Source organism: Tursiops truncatus, chromosome 6 (assembly GCF_011762595.2).
Source record: "Tursiops truncatus isolate mTurTru1 chromosome 6, mTurTru1.mat.Y, whole genome shotgun sequence".
NCBI lineage: Eukaryota > Metazoa > Chordata > Mammalia > Artiodactyla > Delphinidae > Tursiops > Tursiops truncatus.
This window is the reverse complement of record NC_047039.1, coordinates 115564086-115588701: the sequence shown is the minus strand read 5'-3', so window position 1 is coordinate 115588701 and position 24616 is coordinate 115564086. Positions and strand designations below refer to the sequence as shown.

General features: G+C 55.8%; 1 protein-coding gene and 1 pseudogene across 1 annotated transcript in view; both read right to left on the bottom strand.

The window, feature by feature from the left end:
* Positions 1-5408: 5408 nt before the first annotated feature.
* Positions 5409-9783, bottom strand: LOC117312822 (phosphoethanolamine/phosphocholine phosphatase-like; annotated as a pseudogene).
* A 2704-nt stretch (positions 9784-12487) lies between these two features.
* Positions 12488-24616, bottom strand: part of CACNA1B (calcium voltage-gated channel subunit alpha1 B) — a 195201-nt gene continuing 183072 nt past the window's right edge. Inside the window, exons 40-47 of the mRNA XM_073806930.1 lie at positions 22225-22332; positions 21618-21730; positions 20713-20840; positions 18168-18285; positions 17849-18001; positions 16445-16652; positions 15960-16177; positions 12488-15571 (exon numbers count right to left, since the gene is read on the bottom strand). Of these exons, the coding sequence (XP_073663031.1) occupies positions 15035-15571; positions 15960-16177; positions 16445-16652; positions 17849-18001; positions 18168-18285; positions 20713-20840; positions 21618-21730; positions 22225-22332 (1583 nt within the window). The 3' untranslated portion in view covers positions 12488-15034. The remainder of the gene's footprint in view (positions 15572-15959; positions 16178-16444; positions 16653-17848; positions 18002-18167; positions 18286-20712; positions 20841-21617; positions 21731-22224; positions 22333-24616) is intronic.

The following is a 24616-nucleotide window of genomic DNA, read 5'->3' as shown; positions in this document are numbered from 1 at the left end:
CGCTAACCCGCGCCCTCACACCTACGCTCCCCCTAAAGCGTTGTCGTACCCTCACCTGGACCCTAAAGCGTCCCCGTCCCCTAATCCAAACCCTAGCCCGAACCCTAACCCTAACCCTTCCCCGAAGCCTGACCACTCACCCGTCCCCTAATCCTAACCCGTACGCTAACGCTAACCCGCGCCCTCACACGTACGCTCCCCCTAAAGCGTTGTCGTACCCTCACCTGGACCCTAAACCATCCCCGTCCCCTAACCCTAACCCTAGCCCAAACCCTAACCCGTAACCCTTCCCCGCAGCCTGACCCTCACCCGTCCCCTAATCCTAACCTGTACGCTAACGCTAACCCATGCCCTCACACGTACGCTCCCCCTAAAGCGTTGTCGTACCCTCACCTGGACCCTAAACCGTCCCCGTCCCCTAACCCTAACCCTAGCCCGAACCCTAACCCTAACCCTTCCCCAAAGCCTGACGCTCACCCGTTCCCTAATCCTAACCCGTACGCTAAGCCTAAACCGTGCCCTCACACGTACGCTCCCCCTAAAGCGTTGTCGTACCCTCACCTGGACCCTAAACCGTCCCCGTCCCCTAACACTAACCCTAGCCCGAACCCTAACCCTAACCCTTCCCCGAAGCCTTACCCTCACCCGTCCCCTAATCCTAAACCGTACGCTAAGCCTAACCCGTGCCCTCACACGTACGCTCCCCCTAAAGCGTTGTCGTACCCTCACCTGGACCCTAAACCGTCCCCGTCCCCTAACATTAACCCTAGCCCGAACCCTAACCCTCACCCTTCCCCGAAGCCTGACCCTCACCCGTCCCCTAATCCTAACCTGTACACTAACCATAACCCGGGCCCTCACACGTACGCTCCCCCTAAAGCGTCGTAGTACCCTCACCTGGACCCTAAACCATCCCCGTCCCCTAACCCTAACCCTAGCCCGAACCCTAACCCTCACCCTTCCCCGAAGCCTTACCCTCACCCGTCCCCTAATCCTAACCCATACGCTAACACTAACCCGTGCCCTCACACGTACGCTCACCCTAAAGCGTTGTCGTACGCTCACCTGGACTCTAAACCGTCCCCGTCCCCTAACCCTAACCCTAGCCCGAACCCTAACCCTCACCCTTCCCCGAAGCCTTACCCTCACCCGTCCCCTAATCCTAACCCGTACGCTAACACTAACCCGTGCCCTCACACGTACGCTCACCCTAAAGCGTTGTCGTACCCTCACCTGGACCCTAAACCTTCCCCGTCCCCTAACCCTAACCCTAGCCCGAACCCTAACCCTCACCCTTCCCCGAAGCCTTACCCTCACCCGTCCTCTAATCCTAACCCGTACGCTAACACTAACCCGTGCCCTCACACGTACGCTCACCCTAAAGCGTTGTCGTACGCTCACCTGGACCCTAAACCGTCCCCGTCCCCTAACCCTAACCCTAACCCTAACCCTAACCCTTACCCGAAGCCTTACCCTAACCCGTCCCCTAATCCTAACCCGTACGCTAACACTAACCCGTGCCCTCACACGTACGCTCACCCTAAACCGTTGTGGTCTCCTAACCTGTACCCTAAACCGTCCCCGTCCTCTTACCCTAACCCTAACCCTAACCCGAAAACTAACCCTTACCCGAAGCCTTACCCTAACCCGTCCCCTAATCCTAACCCGTACGCTAACACTAACCCGTGCCCTCACACCTACGCTCACCCTAAACCGTTGTCATACCCTAACCTGTACCCTAAACCGTCCCCGTCCCCTAACCCTAACCCTAACCCTAACCCTTACCAGAAGCCTTACCCTAACCTGTCCCCTAATCCTAACCCTTACGCTAACACTAACCCATGCCCTCACACGTACACTCACCCTAAACCATTGTCGTACCCTAACCTGTACCCTAAACCGTCCCCATCCCCTAACCCTAACCCTAACCCTAACCCCAAAAGCATACCCTAACCCTAACCCATACCCTAACCCTAACCCGTGCCCTAATACTAACCCGTACCCTAACCCGTACCCTAACTCTAACCTGTAGCCATACCCTGAACTGTACCCGAAACCTAACCCTAACCCATACCCTAATCCGTACGTTAATCCTCCACCGGACCCTAACACTAACCCGTACCCTAACTCGTACCCTAACCCTAACCCTTTGCCATACCCTAACTTGTACCCTAAACCGTACCCGTTCCCTATCCCTAATTCTAATCCTCACGCTAACCTGTATCCTAATCCTAACCTGTACACTAACCTGTACCCTAAAACGTACCCTAACCCTAACCCGTACCCATACCCTAAACTGTACCCTAACCGTAACCTGTACCCTAATCCTAACCAATACCCTAACCCGTACCATAACCCTAACCCGTACCCTAATCCTAAACCATACCCTAACCCGTACCCTAACCCATACCCTAACTCTAAACCGTAGTCATACCCTAAACTGTACCCTAACCTGTACCCTAACCCTAACCCCTACCCTTACCCATACCCTACCCCTAACACGTAGCCATACCCTAACCTGTACCCTAACCCATACCCTAACCCTAACCCGTACCATAAACCTAAACATAACCTGTACCCTAATCCTAACCCGTACCCTCGCACTAACCTATACCCTAATCCGTATCCTAAGCCTAAACTGTAGCCGTATCCGAACCAGTACCCTAAACTCTACCCTAACCCTAACCCTGACCCTAACATTAACCTGTACCTTAATCCTAACCCGTGCCTAACACTAACACGTTCCCTAACCTTAAACCATAACCATACCCTAAACTATACCCTAACCCTAAACCATACCCTAACCCGTACCCTAACCCTAACCCATACCCTAACCCTAACCCGTAGCCGTATCCTAACCTGTACCCTAACCCGTACCCTAACCCTAACCCATACCCTAAACCTAACCCTAACCTGTACCCTAACCCATACCCTAAACCCTTATCCTCACCCCTAACTTGATTTTGATTTTTATATTTTAAAATATATTTTTCTGTTGTTAAAACAACTTAGCAGAACAACAAAATAAATCCGAAAGTAACCTGAGTGTCCCTCAAAAAGTTAAGTCTGAAATACTTGGTACTTCTGTTCTATGGACTGTTATGTAGCCTATAAAATGTGTGAGAGCTAAATCTGTTTTTCTACAGTGAGAAACATGATGTTCCACATGTAAGGAACACCTGCATAAAATGAGAAAGCTACACATTATGTTGGTCGTTTCAGGGAGTGGGAAAGGAGGGCAAGTGGTAAAATATTATCTTTCCCTTTAATCTTTTTAAATTTCACTTGTTACAAAGCATTGAATTATAATTGTACTTTTAAAAAGTAACAATGGAAATTTAAAAGAAAAAATATATATTGTTTTTAATTACATTTCATAGAATTATTATCCCTGAATCATAATTCTGTTAGTACACCAGTATAGAGATTATTTCTTAATATTTAGGTGAGAACCATTTCCTTCCGTTTTTGAGAATAATTCTGTAAACTCATTTCCAGGAATGGCACTCTTCCCCAAATCAAAGGTTTAACAAGGGAGATGCAGGCAGAATAATCATGAACACACAAAGCAATACAACAGGAACAAAAAATTCCTAACTTCCAATAACAGCTCAATTTAGAAGAGGGTTTATATCTTCAGAACAAAAGCATTCCTCCTTGACTTTCTAACCAGTCAAAATCTGTGTATTCCACAGAAAACTGTGATGTTATTCCCATAAAACTACCCTTTACTGCTTCTGCCTCCATTAAATTTCCTAGGCACTAGTGTTTTAATGTACAGGTTAAAAACAAAATCCTAATGTGATTTATTTATAATGCGTGTGTTCTTTGTCTTATCCTAGTGTGTAAAGTCTTCTCCATGGCTGGACCCCAAATAATATTCCTTTACGTGCTAAGTGACATCTGGAGAGTGGGAGAGGTTTAATAAATACCTTAACCCTAAAGCATACCCTAACCCGTACCCTAACCCTAATCCTAACCCGTACCCCAACCCATACCCTATCCGGTACCCTAACCCGTACCCTAAACCCTAACCCTAACCCTAACCCCTAACCCCTAACCCCCAACCCTAACCCTAACGCTAAACTCTAACCCTAACCCTTACCCCCTAACCCCAGCCCCGACCCCCGACCCCCGACCCCTGACCCCTGACCCCTGACCCTGACCCTGACCCTCACCCTCGCCTGTAAAAACAAGGTCATATGACTATAATTCATTCCAGGAACACAACCATATTGAGGGAGAAAGGAAATAGCTACTCTAAGCTCTGGATGATAGACCAAAAACCATATTTAAAGAAAACTACGTCATTGCTGTTTTCTACTCCAACAGACGGGTATAATGAAGCAAGGAATCCCCCTGGCCCTCCAGGATCTGCCTGGGGACCTAATCTGGGAAATTCTTATACATCAAGAGATGGCTCTGAGCTGAATTTCTGCAAAACAAGACTATCCCGTGCAAAGAACAACCCAGTAGAGCTTTGTATCCCATCAACTACAGGAAGAGAATGGCTGCAGGCTACTGAAAGCCAGCAGCATTTACAACTTAACTCCCATGGCCTCTGCAGTGGTACGTCTGAGTTTTCTGTTTGCTTCCCTTTTCTGACTCTCTTCTCAATAAATGCACATTTCTTAATATAATGTCATAGTGGAAGCAAAACAGACCTTCAATTTTTAGATCTCAATTTATAAAACACTTAGAGTTTCTAGGGGTTTTGCTTTTAAATTCAAGTACCACATAATTTGAAAATTGTACAAGTTCTAATTATTCAGTTCCAATACACCAAACACTGGAGAGGTCCCTCTCAGCGGGAGCGCCACCGATTCCACAATGAAAGGGTAACAAGGCGCCCTCCTCCCTTCTCTTCTGCCAGAGTGACCACTATGTGTTTAAATCCACGCCCCCTGGCAAGTTTCTAAGGTGAAATTCTGACACGCTTCCCTTTCCCATCCCAGCAGGTGGCCAAGGGCCGGCTGGGGCTGGAGAAGTGCAGTAACCAAGGCTGGGCCAGCTGGCCAGAGTGGGGGTTGGCGGGGGGGGGGGGGGGGGGCGGGGGGGCGGGGGTGTCCCAGCACGTGAAATCACCATGCAGGATAAATCCCTTGGGCTTCCATGGGCCAAGGGCGAGTCTCTCAAGGCACCGGCCCCTCTCAGGTTCTGCTTGCAGAGACATCGCGGGGGAGGGGCACTTGGCTGCTTAGGAAAACCGCGCACGAGTGAGCTTTACACCTGCAGATGTTCTGTAAAACGGGAGTGAGTAGGCTCGGGCTCGTCCTCAAAGCCTTTACTCCAAAGGCGAGCCCTTCCTGCTGCCGCCAGGTTAGGTAGCTCCGCGACTGTAGCAAACAGCTCTGGTGTAATTCGTCGTTCCTTCCTCCACCCACCCCACCGAGCCCCTGTCCCCTTACCTGCGGTCCGCGGCCCTCCGCTCCGCGCTCGGATGCCGCTGGGGTGCCAGGGACCCACGGGACGTGTCGTTCCCAGCCGCCGCGCGCTGGCTGCTTAGACCCCCGCCGGCTCGCGCGGCGCCGACGGCGAGGAGCCCCGAGGACGCCCCGCGCCAGGTGCGCTCTGGCCGGGACGCCCGCTTCCGGGAGAGGCGCGCAGACTGCCGCAGCCAATGCCGAACAAAACCCGCCCCGGCAGCGCCGCGTCCGCGCGGCACGGCACGATCTCGGCGCTCTGGACACGGGCGCCGCGGGCCGAGCGTCTCCTCTCCTGAGAGGCCGCTACGGAGGCCCCGGCGCGTGGGCCCCTGCGGCGCGGAAGACCGCTCCAGGCCGGACTCACCGACACCAAAACCGCCAGGAGGAGCGCTTGGCGGGACTCGGCAAACAACCCAATGTTTTAAATGGAAAAAGGACTTGAAAAGACCCTTCTCCAAATAAGACATACAAATGGTCAACAAGCACATGAAGAGACGTTAATCATCATGAGCCGTGATGAAATGCAAGTTAACACCACAGCGCCATACACCCCTCCACACACTAGAAGGCCTACAATCAAGAAAGCTAAAAATAACAGATGTTGGCAAAATTTAGAGAAAACTGATACAGAATTTCCCACAGGGAAAATGAATGAGTTCTGGAGGAGGATGCTGAGAATATTTGTACAACAACGTGAATGTAGGTAATGCCATGGACTGTATGCTCAAAACGATTTAAATGGCAAATGTTATGTGGGGTGGGTGGGTAACATAATTTAGCCCCTGCTTTATACCAGACCCCAGAGTCAAAGCTTCTCATCCATCTTCTCGCTTTCACTTAACCTCCTAGGATCTTCACACTCCCAGTTAGCAGATGAAGCTGAGCCTGAGAGGGTAAACTAAGTGACTTGCCCAAGCCTCACTCGGCCAAGTCTACACTGTTCAATGTTACTGTATTTACTGAGCACCTACTAGAGCACCTACTGAGCACCTCCAGCACCTGCTAGAGACATTGTGGGAGGACCAGGGTGAGCGGGGGCTGAAAGCAGGTTACAAAACATGGGCAGACCCTGGGGCCCTGCTCTCAGACACTGAAGTTTCTTGGAGTGGAGGGCTGGCCTGTGTCGCACCTGCGGAGCCTTTTATTCCACCCCACCGCACCCCCAGAGGAGGGAAGCAGCTGGCCTGATACTGAATATTAGCTCAGCTGGGGAGGAGTCCTGGGGCTCTGGAGAAGGCATCTCCTGCCCCACTCCCCACATTGCCCCCTAGAGTCCAGTACGTGGGCACAAGCATCCCTGTGGAGGGGCAGGAGGCACATCTCACGGCACCCCTCTCCTCCCGCCCTGCAGTGGTGACACTGAACCCATACACGCGCCAGAAGGACGACGAACTCTCTTTCTCTGAGGGCACCATTATCTGCATCACCCGCCGCTACTCCGATGGCTGGTGTGAGGGCATCAGCTCAGAGGGGTCTGGATTCCTCCCCGGGAACTATGTGCAGGCCAGCTGCTGACGCCTGGGATCTCTGGGATGCTGACCTGGGCACCGCCTTCAGTGAGCCTCTTGAGTCCCACTCCAAAGCCTGCTCCAGTCAAGACTGGACCAGTCCTGCACGCCTCCTGGGCTGTGAGCTGTGTCTGTTCCTTCCCCCCAGTGCAGTGGGAAGGGGTCCTGGTAAAGACAGAGGAGGCACCCAGAGGCCTGCTGGAGACAGGAAAGAACTGGAAGCCAGGGAGTTTGGTGCCCTTATCCACAGGGGACCCTTACGCCATGAAGACAGGATCTCCAGCTGCAAGTGCCGACTTTGAATACAATCCTGACGACTTCCTGATGGTTTGCCCCTGCAGGGCTAGTGGCCGAGGGACTGAAAGGCAGCCCACTTGCACGGCTCCTGCTAATTGAGCCTCCTCTGCCTGCCCTAAGCAGCAGAATCTCCCATGTTCTCGGTGCTCACGGAGCCTCCACACTAGACCCCTGTGCCCCTCCGCTCTCCCATGTCCTCGGTGCTCACGGCGCCTCCACACTAGACCCCTGTGCCCCTCCGCTCTCCCATGTCCTCGGTGCTCACGGCGCCCTCCACACTAGACCCCTGTGCCCCTCCGCTCTCCCATCTCCTCGGTGCTCACGGAGCCCCCTCCACACTAGACCCCTGTGCCCCTCCGCTCTCCCATGTCCTCGGTGCTCACGGCGCCTCCACACTAGACCCCTGTGCCCCTCCGCTCTCCCATGTCCTCGGTGCTCACGGCGCCCTCCACACTAGACCCCTGTGCCCCTCCGCTCTCCCATCTCCTCGGTGCTCACGGAGCCCCCTCCACACTAGACCCCTGTGCCCCTCCGCTCTCCCATGTCCTCGGTGCTCACGGAGCCTCCACACTAGACCCCTGTGCCCCTCCGCTCTCCCATCTCCTCGGTGCTCACGGGGCCCTCCACACTAGACCCCTGTGCCCCTCTGCGGAGGTGGGCTGCACCCTGCTCTTCTGCCTGCTGCCTGCTTTGTTGTGTATTCAGGCTTGGTTCCCCAAGCTGGGCACTCCTCCAAGAGTGGGGACCAGCTCCCTCACTTAAGTGGGGCTCTCTGAGAGCAGAGATCACCTCGCCCTCATCCCTCAGACTGCAGCGTGAGAGATCTCGCTCACCTCTGCCCCTTCACCTCCTTTACAGCTCTGAAACACCAAAAGAGGGAGGTGGACCTTGGGTTTCCACTGGCTCTGCTTTAAAGCATCATGGCTTTCTGTTCCATACGGGAGGAGGGGGACTCAGAGGGCCCCGTCAGTGGGGCGACTTTGGTTAAGTCCCTGGTTTCTTGCTGCATAGACGAGGCTGGGGTGCGAGGAGACATCTTCGGGCTCTGTGAGGTCCCTGGCTGGCCAGACCCGAGCCCCGGGACAGTGTGCTACCTCTTTCCACCAACAGGAGGGGACTATTCCCTCTAGCTTTTTTTCCTGTGGGGATGCTGACAGGGTGGGGGCGGGGAGGGAGGCAAGGAGTGTAGTGTAGGGTCACAGTAGGTAAAGCGAGATCTAGGCCTGGGACCGTAGGCAGGGAGCGCCACCTCTCTCCGCAGGGAGTCCGGTGCAGGGGAGGTCGGGGTGGGGGGAACATTTCGGGGCCTGGGTCCCCTGGACAGAAGACTGGAGGACGGAGGCCATGCAGCCCAAGGCAACAGTTAACCGTGACGCGGCGGGACATGTTCCTTCTCTACCCTGACAGGGAACCCCGTCCTCCCAGCTGGGAGGACAAGGTTTTTGGAAACACTGCTGCCTGCTCAGATATGCGCGCCACCCTGGTGCGGCCAGACTCCGGAATTCGCTTGCAGTGGAACTGGGGGAGGCAGCCGAGCTGGGTTAACTGCACAGATGGGGACAGCTCCCAGCTCCCTCCTCCAGTCCCCAAATGGACCACCCTGGGATTCCAGGAAATCCCGGAGGGATATACCAAAACGAAAGGGAGAGGGAGTAATAAAACTAGCTTTCTCTTTCCCGACCCCCACGGCCCCCCCCCGCCCCGCCCGGGTGCCCTCTGCAGGCCACGTCCTCAGCACCTGTTGCAGGTGTAGGCACACTTCGGTGGAGGTTTCCCAGGGCACCACCCTGGCGCGGAAGGAGCTGGACTCGGCCTTCTGCGCCTCCTGCGTAAGGCGGTGCATGCGTAGCGGTGGCGCAGGAAGGCCACGTCGCCGCCTGCCAGCAGCCCCATGGGGCAGAAGCCGTTGGCGCCGCCGCTGCTCACGTAGAAAAGGCGCTCGAAGTGCACGCCGTCGTGGGCCCGCTCGCGCAGGTAGTCGCTGAGCACCTTGTGCTTGCACATGTTGGCGGGGTAGCGAGCGCAGCTGTGCGCGTGGAAGGGCCGCAGCGCCAGCAGCCCCCAGGGGTCGCGCCCCGACGGGTTGCTGAAGATGCGCCGGAACAGGCCGTGGTGGCCGGCGGCGCGCAGCGCACTCTCCACGCCAAAGGTGTTGGCGTCTGAGATGAGAATAACCTCAAAGCAGGCGCCCTGCTTGGCCACAAAACTGCAGCAGCTCGCCCATGCGGGCGACAGGGGGATGGCCTCCGTAGATGGCGCGCAGGTTCCCCGCGGCCGCACGCCCTACTCGCCCAGGTACGGAAGACGCGCTGCATGTACTCGTTGTAGAAGCCCTCGCGCTAGGTGGCACGCAGGCTCTCAGGCAGCCGCTGGCCCGCCGCGGCCCGCGCACTGACAGACTCGTCGCTGTTTTCGTCCACGATAGTCTCGTCAAAGTCGAAGGTCAGGAGGAAGCGCGGCACGCCCGGCGCAGCCATCCCGCTGTCCTCTACCAGCTTTGTCCTGAGCGATCGAATCCTTTTGTGGTCACCAAAAAGAGTCCCTCCGAGGAAAGGGGGACAGGACCTCTGCGCTTCACCTTCAGGGTGGGGAGCGGCGGCTGCAGAGGTCTGTCCTGGCTGAGTTTGGAGTGTAAAGAGTGGGGAGAGCGCCTAGCTGAGGTATTTGGGCGCAGGATGGAGCAAGGGGTGCTTACGGGAATTGGAGGGGACGCTGTGTCTTATCCATCCCCGGATTTCTGGGCTCCGGCTCTCACGAGTCCCTCCAGTCCAGAGGGTCCGTGAACGATGTGCATGTGGGCCGTTCCCTCCACTTGCCCCCCATCCCCATGTTATGTATTTTTAACCACAATAAAAAAAAATGAATGAAGCACTGATAATACATGTTGCAACATGGATAAACATTGAAAACATTCTAAGTCAAAGAAGTCATACTGAAAAGGCCACTCATATCACAATCCTCTTGTGTGCTTTAAATCCATAGCAGTTTTGAAAATGAGGGGATGGGACTTCCCTGGTGGTCCAGTGGTTAAGACTGCGCTCCCAATGTAGGGGGCACAGGTTCGATCCTTGGTCGGGGAACTAAAATCCCGTGTGCACAGCATGGCCAAAAAATAAAATAAAATAAACGTCATTGGCCTGGTTTTGGGTCATAGCGTCGTCCCTGAACCATCAGAGCACCCATAAGGTGTACCATGGGATTGGCTAGATGTGGATCATACGCCCATCTTCAAGGTGGGTGGAACGTAGCATCAGCCCTCTGGAACTGTTTGGACTGGAAACAGGTAAGAAGTGCCCAGAGGAAAGCTGAGGTTCTGGACTTTGGCATGAGAACAGATGCTGGCTTGGGGAAAGCGGCAGATTCAATTGCCCAGCAGCATGGTCAGCTCAGTAATTGGCCACAGAGGCTTGACGGGGACCAGACTGGCCTGAGCTGGAGGACCACAGATGCCTGCCTGTGTGGTCAGAGGTCAAGGGCTGTCCTGAGACTTGATGTCTGTTGATGCCCACTCAGATGGGACAAAGGATGCCTGCAGTCCCAGGAGGGCCCCACCAGCCCTCAGGAGGCAGCATCTGGGGGCTGGTAGGTCGCTGCACCAAGTTCTATATAAATTCATAACATGACCATGGAGTGACCTCAGCCAGGCCTGTGCTGGACCGGGGCTGCCCAGGCCAAGTGGGGCCAGCACTACTCTTTCCAGTTCAGATGGTAGGAGGAAACCCTGTGGACTTCTGAGGCCCTAACAACTGTTGACTGAGGTTGAGTTGGATTTGAAACAGTCAGTGACCGGAGCAGACGTTTCATTCTTCTGCTATCAGGTTCCAGGACGGGGGGTAGATAACCAGCGGTCCAGGTGAACCCCACACTCATGAGTGACCCAGGGCAAGTCCTGTCCATCCTAGAGGACTCAGAGGTGTGGGGTTAGGGGGGTCGTGGGCCAGTTATGCTTAACACTGACCCACTAACCCTAATGCCCAAATCTCTACTGTTAACTCCCTAACCCTAACCTCCTAATCTCTAAACCTAAACCCTAATACTCCTAACCCCTAGCCCCTATATACTCGACCTTGCCCTGTAAACTCCTAACCCTTACCCTGACCCTGACTCAGACAATCTAACCTAACCCTCTAACCCTGACCCTCTAGCCTGCATCCTTTAACTCTAATCCCTCCAAACCTCATCCTCTTTTTTTGTTGTTTTTTTGTTGCACCTGGTCTTTAGTTGCAGCAGGCAGGCTCCTTAGTCGTGGCTCGTGGGCTCCTTAGTTACAGCTTGCCAACTCCTTAGTTGTGGCATGCGGTCTCCCTAGTTGTGGCATGCAAACTCTTAGTTGTGGCATGAATGTGGGATCTAGGGCCCTGACCAGGGATTTGACCCAGGCCCCCTGCACTGGAAGCACGGAGTCCTATCCACTGCGCCACCAGGGAAGCCCTTCATCCTCTTAATGTACCCTCTAATTCTGCCCCTGAGCCTCTAACCCTGACCCTGACCCTACATTCTAACCCTGAGCCCTGAGCCTGAATTTCTATCCTTACTCCTGACCCTCTAACTCTGAACCTTACTCTACTCCTAACCCTAACCTCTGAGCCTGACCATGATCCTACACCACCCTTAACCCTAATCCGAATATAGGTCCATATTAGAACAGATTGAAAATTTGAACCCTACTCCAATCCCTTTTCCCTGTGTAATCAGAACCATAATTTTCATTTTTGTCTGAAACCTAAGCCTGTTCAATTACGCCTTTTCTAAATGAACTCTAATATACAGTAAACTGAACAAAACCTTAGTTCTTATACCCACATAACCCTACACTGTTAGTGGTTATATAGACAAACCCTTTGCCTGTAACCTAACCCTAACCTCTAATTCCTAACCCCAACTCTAACTTACATCCCAACCTCAACCCCAAACCTAACTCTAACCTCTAACCGTTAACCCACCCAACACAGCCACCCCAAACCTCAGCCAATGCCTGCTCAACTCCCAAACTGTATTCCTAACCCTAAAACAACCACATCCCCCATGAGTCCTTATCCTGGCTCCTCCAGCCACAAGCCTACCCTGATCCTCACCATGACGCTGGGCCTAATCCACCCTTGCATCCTATCAGCCCCAGAGCAAGTTGAAGAGGTTCTCACCTTCTTCTGAGCCCTGTGCCCTCCGCCCCCGAGCCCCGTACCCACGGAGATGGCTCATCCGCCTGGCTCCGCACCCCTTGCATATATCACCCAGCAGCATGGTGGTGTTTTGTTTTTTGCTAAGTTTTATTTTAATCCAAGGACTTTGCTTCATACAAAATGTCATTGTAGAAACAATAGCAGAATCCAAAGTTTGGCTGATAAATGTTACTCAGGCAGCAAACTAGTCAATCACAGAATTTTTTTTAAAGCAAGTCCCAGTTGTGTTGCATGGTTGGGACTTCTCTTTTTGTTTTTGTTTTTTTTAAACACTGTTCTTAAATATAAAGTTTTGCAACAAACCCTTGATTTATATCAAATATAATTAAAAATTAACAAATGAATACATTTTATCAAAAAGTACGAAGATATACATGTCATGCACGTCCTTGAATATATGTATATATGTATATATTCTACATGCACACAGAACTTATTCAAACTACAGCCACTGCTTGACTGGTTCCAGGTGCAGACAACTGGTTGATGCTCTTCAAATTTGGCAACTCACTATGAGATCTGGGGGGAAACGTGACAGCTGAGAAGAGACAGTACAGAAACAAAACGCAGAGTCGGGAAAACAAGACAGTATATCCCCCGCTCTCTGTAATTTTCGCCAATTCCAGTGTCTAGAAGAATCCAGACAAGCCAGCATGGCTGGGTGGGTCCGGAAAAGTGGATTCTCTGCCCAACATGGCCTGGGGAAGCAGCTGTGGTTCTGCACAGAATGAATACACTCAAAATAATGTGGGCAGGGGGACCAGAGACAAAACATCTACCAAAATACACAAGCTTCTGCTCTGCAGCAGGAGCCAGGGATGACATGCACAGCCCGAGATTCCGATTCTAATTATATCCTACTTGAGTAAAATACTCTGTTATTTTAAAGTTTCAGAGTGTTGTGCCTTCAAGTAAGGAAATTCTATAAAATGGTTTGGTCACAATCATGCTCAAACCCTAGAACAGGTGGCGGTCTTGTGTGTTTTATTTCTAATATTAAACGTGTGTCTTTCGTTGCATAGCCCTATGGGTTAACGGCATCCACTCACGGGGACACACAGACACGCACACACACACATCACACTCCAAGTCTCTTTAGGAGAATCATGGGGTAAAAGCCAATGGGAACACTCAAATGGTCCAGCAAAGAGATCATCTCACATTTCAAACTGCGGAGGACACACCCGAATCTACTCATCTAAATGCTCCTTTTGTTCACAAAACAGAGGCTCTCCAGTGCTTTATGCACCACGTCCTAACAGTGGCCTTTTTTGAATGTGGCCCTGAAGCGGGGCTTCGTTTGGCTGCCTGCTTTCCCACCTCTTGTGCCAGAAAGAGTGTGGGCTCAGACGCCCAGCTCAGCAGCTGCAGCTGAGCTGCTCCTTCCTCCGAGCTCCGGCCTCATTTCCGTTTGGTTCCCAGCTGCCCTCATCTGCTCAGACGCGGGCACTCCTCCTGCCCCCACCCCATCCAATCTCCCCCGCTTCCCACCAGCCTCTCCCCGATGAGTCTTCTGTGAAAAGAAATTTGCACAACTACAGAGATTGCGCCCTGCCTGTCAGGCACCCCGTCCCTGAGAATCGGGTGTAGAAAGACTGACCGGCCCGCGCGGGCCATGCTACACATGCCCTGCAGCCTCTACTGGTTCGAGGAAAGAGGGCAAACGGCCGCTTCATTCCAACTACGACGGACCTACTGGATGTTTTCTGCACGTTCTCCATTACATCCGCTTTCTACTCAGTTGCTGTTTGCCACAGTTTCCACAAAGCCCACTCGCAGTCCACACAGGCCTCCCGTCCCGCCCCCGGGAGCCTGCGCGAGGGGCTAGGAGGTCAGGCACTTGGTCGAGAGCCGCGGGAGCCGGGGTGGTCTGGTCGGCCGCCTGGACTGGACACAGAGCATGTCCTCCAGCAAGCCGAGAACACACATCCTGAGAGGCTGAGGTCCTCCTATAGGTTTCATGTTTTACAGTCATGTTAACATTCCCTTCCCCATTATTCTGGTTTTTTATTTTTATTTTCTGATCAAGTATATAGAGTCAACAAACGAGTGAAGGGTGTCGTGACTAAAAATCAAAACCAACAGCAAGAACGTTGTCCAGATTTGGTCCCTGTCAGGGCTGACTGTGTCTGGGAGAGGACAGAGCATCGGCGTGTGTTTCTAGTGCCTATTTGCCATTTTAGGTACGAAGGGCGCCACCGGACTGTTGGTGTGCGGGGGCTGACGAGACCTGCTCGGTTTACCACCGACTCTGTCCTGAGGTCTCGCCCGCCCCTCTGCACCACACGTTTGCATGAAGGATGATCCGCACAAGATTCAGACCTCCTGCAAAACGTTCCCAGCACACACCTCGGATGCTGGGTCCTCCACCCAGTGCCGCTCAGCACACACAGCCGCGTCCTGTGTAGGCTCTGAGCTGTGAGACCCAGGGAGGCAGCGCGGGAGGGGCAGAGGGGGAGCCACATCCCTCTACAAACCGCTCCACCCAGCGCGAGGGAGGAGACGCAGGGGCGAGGCGGTCCTCCCGGGGCTGCGGCCCCCGCCTCAGCGCCCGAGCGCCCCCGGAGCCCAGCGCGGATGATAAAACTCATCACCTGGGACGCGCCCGCCGGTCGCGGTGCGGCTAGCACCAGTGGTCTTGGTCGGGGTGGTGGTAGCTGCGCCGCCCCCGGCCGCCCCCGCCAGAGCTGAGCCCCAGAGTGCAGTGGTAGCCGTTGGGCACCCGGCGGAGGGGGTGCGACTGGGAGGTCAGGGAGGACACGTAGGAAGTCCGGGACGAGCGGCCCGAGTTGGTGGCCACGGCCTCCTCGAAGGTGAGCGTGTCCTCAGGTTGGGTGCGGGCAGCAGCCTCGCTGTCCAGACGCCGCCCCAGGTACGGGTCGGAGCCGATCCGAGAGCTGGCGGCCAGGGGCTGGCTGAGGGGGTCTCTCTGGAGCAGGGCGTTGTGTTCTGAAAGGCCACGGCTAAGCCGGCCGGGGGAGAAGGCAGGGAGGCTGGTCTGAGCCCCAGCAAAGTGGACGGGCGAGGAGTTGGCCGTCTTATAGGCGACGCTGGGACGGGGGGTCAGCGGGGTCTGGGGCAGCTGCCTCCGCCCGCCGCGGCCAGGGGTGCTAGCACCAGATGTTGGCAGCAGGGGGCTCCCGTTCGCTGAAGCACTGCCCTGCAGGAAACGGGAACGCAGCAACCCCCAGTCAAAGGACAGGGCGAACAGAGCACAGCGCAGCGGAGAGCCATGGCGGGGGGGCGGGGTCGGGCAGCTGGGATGGACCCGGGGCGGCCCCAAGAGAGTCGGATGGCAGTCTGGGGATGGTGGTGACAGCAAGGGATAGGCACAGGGCCAGGGACCAGGAGACCACAGCCCAGCCCAGCTCAGTCAGAAGGAAAGCAAAGAAGGGACTGGACAGCGGGAGGGCCAGGGCTCCGCCCGGCAGGATGGACGGGCCCGGGAAGCAAGGAGCGCAGGCTTGGGCCTAGGAACCAGGACGGGAAGGGGCTCCCTCCCGGACCCCAGGGAGCGCGGGCGAGGCGGGGTCCTGAGGCCCACGTACCTGTCTCGGGGGTCCTGGCTCCTGCCCAGCGGTTGGCGACGCAGGGTGACTGCTGAGGGAGGGCTGGGGCTGTGGCGGCTCACGGCCCCCAAAGCGGTCGCAGGAGTAGAAGCGCTGCTTCTCGGAGGAGGCGGAGGGCTGCCTTCGCTCCTGGGACCGGCCCCGCTCCTGCCTGCGCTCCCGCCGGCAGCCTGCTGGCCCGTCCCCCGGGGGCGGCCCTGGCCCCGCGGCGCTGTTGGGTGCTGGCGGGGGGAGAGGAGAAGTCAGCACAGCCAAGCCGGCGGCGAGACAGACCCCACCCCGGCCTGGCCCCCCAGGGCCAGCAGAGGGTCCCAGGGCAGAGCAGGGGTGGGGGGGGGGCTTCTGCCTGGTCTCAGGCTCAGGGCTGGCTGTGAGGTTGTGAGGTGCAGAAAGGAAGACGGTTCCCATGTGCTCTTGAACCCCCAACTCAAGCCACCGCCCCTAGAGAGACCCCTCGCACGCACCGCCATCTGTGTCTGCGGACGGGCTGGGCCCCTTCTCCAGGGACCTCAGCTTCCTCTCCCGGCGGCGATGGCAGCGGTGGTGATGGTGGGGGGCGGCCTGGCTGGCCGGAGCGCGGTCCAGGGCGGCGTTGCAGAGACGAGCCACGGGGGGGCGCTGGGGCGCCAGAGTGGAGATGGAGCGCTTCATGGGGCTGGCGTCTGGGGCCGGCTGCGGGCGGGGACACGGGTGGGCGCACGGTCTGAGAGTGGGGTCCGGGGAGGCCCAGGGCGGCGGGGAAGCCGCCATGACACGGGGGCTGGGCAGACCACAGGACACGTCCCATCGGGAGGAATGGGCCTGGGACTCTATCCCTGAAGTTGGGGCATCTCCTCAGACAAGGGAGGCTGTGCCCCAGGGGGCTGGGGGGGGAGGGGGGAGCATGGCGCCACGGAGGGCCAGGCCTGCGGTCTGGCAGGGTCCCTGGGGAGGCCCACTGCGGGGCTGGGGGTCAGGGACCACCAAGCCCCGCCCTCTCCCTGGACTGGTCTTGCCCACCCGAGACCCACCGCTTCTTCAGAAGCGCTCTGCACAAAATGCTGTTTGTGTGCCTGTCTGTCTCTCCCAGGCCGGGCGGGGCCCAGGAGCCCTCTTGGCCTCAGCGTCCCTACAGGACAGGGAGGTGCAAGGAAGAGGGAGCCTATTGGCCTGGCTGGAAGGATCCCGGGGCGGGGGGGGGGGGGGGGGGGGCAGAGCTTCCTCAGCGGCCTCGGTGAGACCACTGTGCCAGCCCTTCCGTCCATCCAGCACCGTGAGGCTGCTCCCCCAGGGCTGAAAGCACAACCCACGGAAACGGGCTCACCCAGAGCCACTGCTCGGGCTCAAGCAGCAAGGAGGGAGAAGAGGCGCCAGCTTGGCACCGAAGGGACATGGCCAGGCCAGGAGGGCACCAGGCGCAGTGGGCAGAGACGGGGGAGTGAGGGCTTGGAAGAGGAATGCTCAACCCAGGGGCTGAGCCCAGGAAACAGTGCTGCAGCCCCCTGGCCAGGGGCTTCCTGCCAGGTGGTCAAGCGAGTCCCAGAGAAAGAACGTCCAGTGTCCAGAGAGGGAGCAGGGTCACCCCCAGGGCTCCGAGAGGACATGAGGGAAAAGGGTGGCTTGAGGAGGCCCTGTGTGTGATTTCTGGGGGAGTGAAGAGCTGGAGTGGGAGAGGCGTGTCCCAGAGACAGGGAAGGGCTGGGTCAGTGACACGGGGCAGTGGGGACTCTTGCTGGCCTGGCCACACCTCTCGAGGCCAGCATCGTGTTCTGAGGGTTCCAAACAGGGCCGGTGGTGTCCAGGCTACAGTGCATTCGGGGAGGCTCCACCCCAGCAAAGCCCGCATGTGGGACACAAGCTCCTCCACGCCAAGTCTCCTCACCCCCAACCCCCTCCCATGACCCCAACCCTCCCAGGCCACCCACCTGAGTCTCTGCTGCCAGGCGGGGCATGGAGGCCGCTCGGCCCTGGCTCTCCAGCCCGGGTTGGGGCTCCCCGTCAGGGCCTCTCAGGGGCATGCTCTGCATCTGGACATCCACAGCCTGGGGGGACAGAAGCCCCCCAGTCACACCCACCCCCATCCCACTCTCACCTTCTCCCCCATGCCAGCCTCCCCCCATCCTGCTCTCGCCCTCACCCTCCCACTCTCACCCCACCCCCAACTCGGCCCCCAGCCCTGGGAGCCCTCACCGGTTTTCCTGTCTGCACTACCGGGATCTCCGCGGAGTGGCCACGCTCCAGGGGCGTCGTCACCTCGCAGGGCACCTCCTGGGTCCTCTGAGTGGCCCAGGAGACCGACTCCTTTATGCCACCCTCTTGGGTATGTCTGTGGAGGACAGAGGATTGTCCTGTGGGCCTGGAGGTCCATGGGCCACAGAACCTGGCTCCCACCCGCCAGAAACCTCCACCCCGACCCTGTTCTGGGCTAGAAGGAGCCCAGAGGAAGGAGGCCCCTTGAGTGTGGCCACTCTCCAGTGGAGGTACAGCAACGGTCGTGCCCTCTCAGAGTTGATGGGCAGAGAGGGGACCCTAGTCTGGGGACATCTGGCCTAGACAGGGGCTCACATGTGCGGTGGGACAAGGCCACAAACGTGCACACAGGTGAGGCATCCAGCCTGTGCGGCTGCTCCGTCAGCCCTGATGGCCCACGGCTACTCACAACTCCCCTGACCCCAGCCACGGAGGCCTTCCTGCCCTGGGTCTAGGCACAAGTGTCACCTTTGGTGAGACCACTTTTGGAGGCCTTCCCCACCACACACAACCTAACCGCCTGCCCTCTCCTTGTCAGCGTCTGTCTTTCTTATCGTGTCTCCCAAGTGGCACCACAACAGCCCAGCATTTGCCTGGGTTTCTGCTCGTTCTTGTGTACAGTGAGGCATCACATACATTCTCCGTCACCCAGGTTGCGGGGCAACAGTCACACTCTGAGCTCAGAGGTGAAGCCGGATGGCCTAAGCTGGCCACGCCGATGACCAGACGCACCATCACTGGGGTTTCTGAGAACATCCTTCATCTTCTCAAGTTGCAAGCATCTCCCCTGCACGGTGCTGTCTGGAGCTGCTCTAGCCTCAGGCAAGGCTGACCTTGAGAGGAACCACGGCCAGGAGGACGGATGCTGGCCCCAGGGTCCGGTCACCTCTGAGGTCACACCATGCCGAGGCCGGGTGGGCACTTACACCAGCCATCAGAAGGCTCAGTAAATGCCCCCACTGCCTGGCCTCGGTAGATTGGGCCCTCTCTCACGTGCAACAAAAAGGGGTGGTAACTGATTTGTGTAGAAATTATAACCATGGAAATCAGCGACGTTCATTTTCCTGAACCGAAAGCCCAGCTCAGATCAGTCCACAAAGACACCTCCCCACCCCATCCCCTCCGACACACACACGGACACTCAGAATCCACTGTTTAACTTTAAATGCACAAATGGGATCGTAATCAGCATGGAGAAAGGAGAGTGCGGGAACACGCGGGCTCCCAGGGGCCGGGAGGCCAGCCCTCAGGGCCTGCATGCACTCAAGAGTGCGGTTTTCGCACGGGAGCGTTACCAGTTGTGCTTAGGTTCTCCCAGTGTCCCGTGGCCTCTCCACCTCTGGACTTGTGCCACCGCAGTGTCAACCCCTGTCCCATGAGCTCGGGCTAGGGAGGTGACTTGCTGTGGCCAATGGGGCACAAGGAGAGGCCTGAACGCCTGCACCCTAACCCTTCCCCTCGGGCTGTTCTCCGGCCTCCCCACACCGATAAGCCCAGACACAGGAGGTGAGAATATGCTGTCCTGGGCCCGCTGGCCCCACAGGAGCGGGCCCGGGCCCAGAGCACTTAGGCCTGGCTTCCTAAGTACAGCAGTTTGTTACTCAGCAAAAGCCACCTGACCCACAGTCCATGACCCAAAATCAGGCTTCAAAAAGAGTGTCCGGAACAGGCACAGGAGAGGAAGAAACCGGGAGCCCTAGCCATGCTTGCTGCCCAGCCTTGTGGTTCTCCAGAACGGCAAGTGGGCGTGAGGCCCACCCTCAGCCCCTGCCGGTGAGACAGAGCGCACGTTCCTGCTTTGGGCTCAACCAATGAGCTGCTTCGGTCAACGGGATGTTAGCAGATGTGGGACACCCGCTCTGACTGGGGGCGGTGGCTGAGAGGGTCCTGCCCCCCAGTGCGGCTCAGCCTGGCACCAGCTACCACCCCTCACAGTGCCACAGGGATGCCTATTCTGGACCACTTGGTTTTTGGGTCGTTACCAAGAGTTACGTGATAGGGAAAGACCTTGCCAACTTGTCTACAAAACAGACATCAATATCAAATGGAGATCTGAGAGGGAAAGTGTCTTAAAGGAAGGTGAGAACATGAACAGGCCGTTAACAAAAAGCGGTGAGAAGCTGAGGTGGAAACAGATACCTTCTTAATGGTCTGCAGGCACCGAAGGCCAGCGAGGAAGCAGGGGGGAGCCCTCACCTGAGAAAGAGGTTCCCGCAGTGGGAGGCGTGGGCTGGAATAGCAGACTGTCTAAATCGGGTGACCCCGGTGCCGTCAGAGCACCTGTCTACTGTTACAGGAATTAGCCTCAGACGCACCACAGAACCGGCTCCGGCGGCAGACTGGACCAGCTGGACCCACCGCGAAGCATCTGGGTGGAGGTGGGTGTGGCTGGGTGGAGGTGAGACCCAAGGGCTCCCTGTCCTGGGGCACTGCCCACGGGAGCCCCGGGGGGACCCCTGCCCTCCTCCCGCCAAGGCCCCACGCTCTGCCCGGTGGTACTCACACTGCCCCGCCATTGCTGAGGGAGGCCGAGCTCTTCTGCCGAAGGAAAACCCGGGCTCCGCGGAGCACGGCCGGCTGCGTCTGCTCCAGCGTGGCCTTCAGAGGGTGGAACAGGGACACGGGGCCCATCTGCAGAAGGGGTGCCAGGAGGAGGGTCTCTGAGGCCGGGGACGCCCCATGGACCCCAGGCACCAAGGTGCTCGGCCACCTGTCCGGAACCCCCAGGGCAGGATGGGGATCCCTGGGTCTGCCCTTCGCCCATCAGAAGCCCATTCCCAATCTGGCCTGTAAGTGACTTCAGGACAGTCATTTCATTTCTTGGAGCCTCAGTTTCCCTTCCTACACAATTTGGGGACTGGATCTGATTACAAATGGCAAAAAGATTTCATCTCATCATCCACTTGGATTGACTGGTAGAGGCTGCCAGAGTCCCAGGTTGAGCAGAATTCGGAGGAGATTTCAGGGCTGGGGTGTGGGCACCAGACACTTCGCACCCTGGGGGTGAATGTCCTGAGTGCTGGACACAGGACAACTTTATCGATGAGAGTCTACACACAGTCACCAAAGGTTTTGGCTGTGTGGTGAAGTCGTCATCTTTGAAGGATGACCTCTGGAAGGAAGTCCTCCAAACTATCCCAGCCAGAGGCATGAGTGGGACACATCATGACCCTGGGCAGTAGGTTTGAACCTCTTTGGGCCCCGCCTGTGTGCACCTCCCACTAACGGAAGCACAGGATATATGGGGTTTCTGACTCTGTGGGCCAGAGAGGCGGCCGCAAGAACCTCTCATCTTCCTTTTTTTCCCGCTGCACTTTCTTCAAGAAGGGGCTGGGTCCCCTCTGCTGCCAAACAGTGGAAGGTGGCAGAGTCTCGGGGTTACTTCCTGGAACTCCTGGAACCTGGTACCTGGGACAGGCCTCCGGGAGCTTGGTGAATCTGGTCTCTGGTGGTTTTGTTCTGTTTGTAGAAGTCGAATATCATCAGAGCTGCGTACACTTTCCCCACGGTCATCTCATCGGCTGCAGAGCACGGCAGGCAAGGGAGGGAATACGAGAGAAGCGGGACATGCGGGGTGGGCTGGGGTGAGGAGCCAGCAGCCACCACGAGGACTCCTGGACCCGCGGGCGGGACCGTGGGGCTTGGCCCACCTGGAGCTGCACTGGCTCTTCCCCAGGCCCCACCGGGCTCCACCCAACACAGCACAGCTCAGCTTAACCCCAGACACCTCATCCTTCCGCCAGCTCCAACTGTAGGCGTCTCCCTACCTTTTCTCCGCATTTTCTGAAGGGAATCCCCCACACTAGGAGTGTGGGTGACTCTGCCCAATGGAATATGGCCCAGACATCTCCTCCCACAGCCCCTGGCACCCACCTTGGAGACGAGTGCTCGGGGCTACCAAGGACGTGAGCCCTCCTCTCCAAGGTGACTCAATTGCCCTCACCCAGGACTCCCTGCTCTGCCTCTGGGTGCGACAGAAGAGGGGTGGGCAGGGCGAGTTTCTCACCCTACTTACGTTTATGGGGTGGCACCAGTAAGTCCAGGGTCTTCTGGGGCAGATTGGCCCACACAGAGGAAATCTCCTTCCTCAGCTCTGCGTCACACTGATGCTGCTTTGTGCCAGCTGGGGCAGGATAAGGGTGGGAAGGGAGGAGAGATGTTAGGAGCCATCCCACAGCCCCCTTGGGGGAACAGGCGGAGCTGGGGTGGGCGGGGAGAGACCCCATGCTGGAGGAAAGGTGCAGGGGGGAGAAACACTGCCTTGGAGGCTGGTCAAAGCGCTCCCCGCCAGAACCTGTCTAAAGAGGTGTGGGAGCTGAGCCGCCCAGTGGCGAGGGTGAGAGGGCGTGTAGGCGTGAGTGGCGATGGGATTGGGCGGGGACACCGCAGTGTTCCAGCCATTCATCGATCATTCCATAAAAGTTACTGAGCGCCCACCGAACACCAGGTGTTGTTCTAGGTGAGGGAACAAATGCAAAGGAAGCTGCCCTTGTGGAGGTACATGATCTTAGTCTACGATAAAGTAGCAGTAAGTTAAAAATCCAGTCTGTTGGATACAGGAAAAGCCAAGAGGGGAGGGACAGGAACTATCAGGAGGGCTGCAGTTCAGACAGAACGGTCAGGAAAGGGCTCACGGGACCCTGAAGGGGGCCAGGGAGCCAGGAGGGCGAGGCTGGAGCAGAGGGAGAGGACGTGCAGGTGGGGGCCGCTGAGACAGGAAGCAGCAGAGGGTCCAAGCAGAGGAATAAAGTACTCTGATCCATCTTTTTGTAAACATCGTGTTTATTAAAGTGTGATTTACGTACATAAACATTCACCCTGTTAGTTCTCCCACTCTGTGAACTTTGGTAAATGCATATGACCGTGGATCCACCACCACAATCCAGGCGGGAGCTCGGCACCCCTGCCCAGCTCCCTCCGTACCCTTTGTGGCCCACCCCTTCGCCTTCTCCCAGGGCCCTGGCATCAGCGATGTGTTTTCTGTCTCAACTGTTTCATCTTCTCAGAATGTCATACAAATGGCTTCACACAACATGCTGTCGAGTCTGACTTTTCACCCAGCACGATGCATCTGAGCCCCACCCACGCACATCGGTAGCCTGTTTCTCTGTTGCTGAGTGAGAACCGTCTCATCGCACAGACACGCCACAGTTTGATTATCGGTCACCATTTGGCTGATGGTTGAGTTGTTTACAGTTTGGCACGATTATGAATAAAGCCACAAACTTTAGCGTATAGGTTTTTGTGTGCGTGTATACTTTCATGTCATCTCCCTTAGGAGTGGGATGCCTGGGCCACACGATCAAGAACGGTGAAGCTGTTTTCCAAAGCGGCGGCACCACTGTATCCACACTAGGAACACGAGAACTCGAGTTTTCTGCGTTCTCATCAGTACTTACCGTTGTCATTCTTTAAACGGCTGAAACACTTTATTCTTTTTGCAAAATTGTTTTTGTTCCTCAAGTTTGTGTGCTTTTCTAGGTATATTTTAGAATCAGTTTATAAATTCCAACCCAGGAAGCCTGTGGGGGTTTCGCCTGGCATAACACTGAGCCTACCGATCCATATGAGAACGGTCAATACTGAGTCTCCCAATGAACACGACGCCGTGCTTGGCTTATTTATTAAAGAAGATTCCTTTGGTCAATATTCTGAAATTTGCAGCATACACTCTGGCATATATATTTTTAGAGTTAGCCAGTTATTTGATGTTTTTGGTGCAATTTTAATGGAACTTTTTCAATTTCAGTTGTTAACTGCTAATCTATAGAAATACATTTGCTTTTCATATACTGACCTTGCTATACTCAGGTATTAGTTTTAGTAACTTCTTCTCACAGCGTTAAACAACAGAAATATATTGTCTCAGTTCTGGAGGCCAGAAGCTCAAAATCAAGGTATCGACAAGGCTGTGATCCCTTGGAAGGCTCTAATGAAGAAGCTTCTTGTCTCTTCCTAGCTTCTGGTGGTTCCCAGCAATCCTTGGTATTCCTAGGCTCGTAGATGCTTTGGTTTTATTAACTTTTTATTTGATTCTTTAAGATTCTCTGTATAGATAATCATGTCAGTCATGAATAGAGACAATTTTATTTATTTCTTTCCAATTGGTACACCTCTTATTTCTTTTTCTTGACTTGTTACAATGGCTAGAGCCTCAAGTATGATATTGAACAAAAATGGCGACAGGAGACATCCTTGCCTTGTTACTGATCTTAGGGGGAAAGGAGCCAGGCTTTCTCTGTTAAGCATGTCATTAGCTGTAGGTTTATCATAGATATCCTTGATCAGATTGAGGAAGTTTGCTTTCATTTCTAGTTTATGTAGAATTTATGTATCATAAATGGATGTTGAATTTTGTCAAAGCTTTTTCTGCATCTATTGAGATAATCATATAGTTTTTCCTCCTT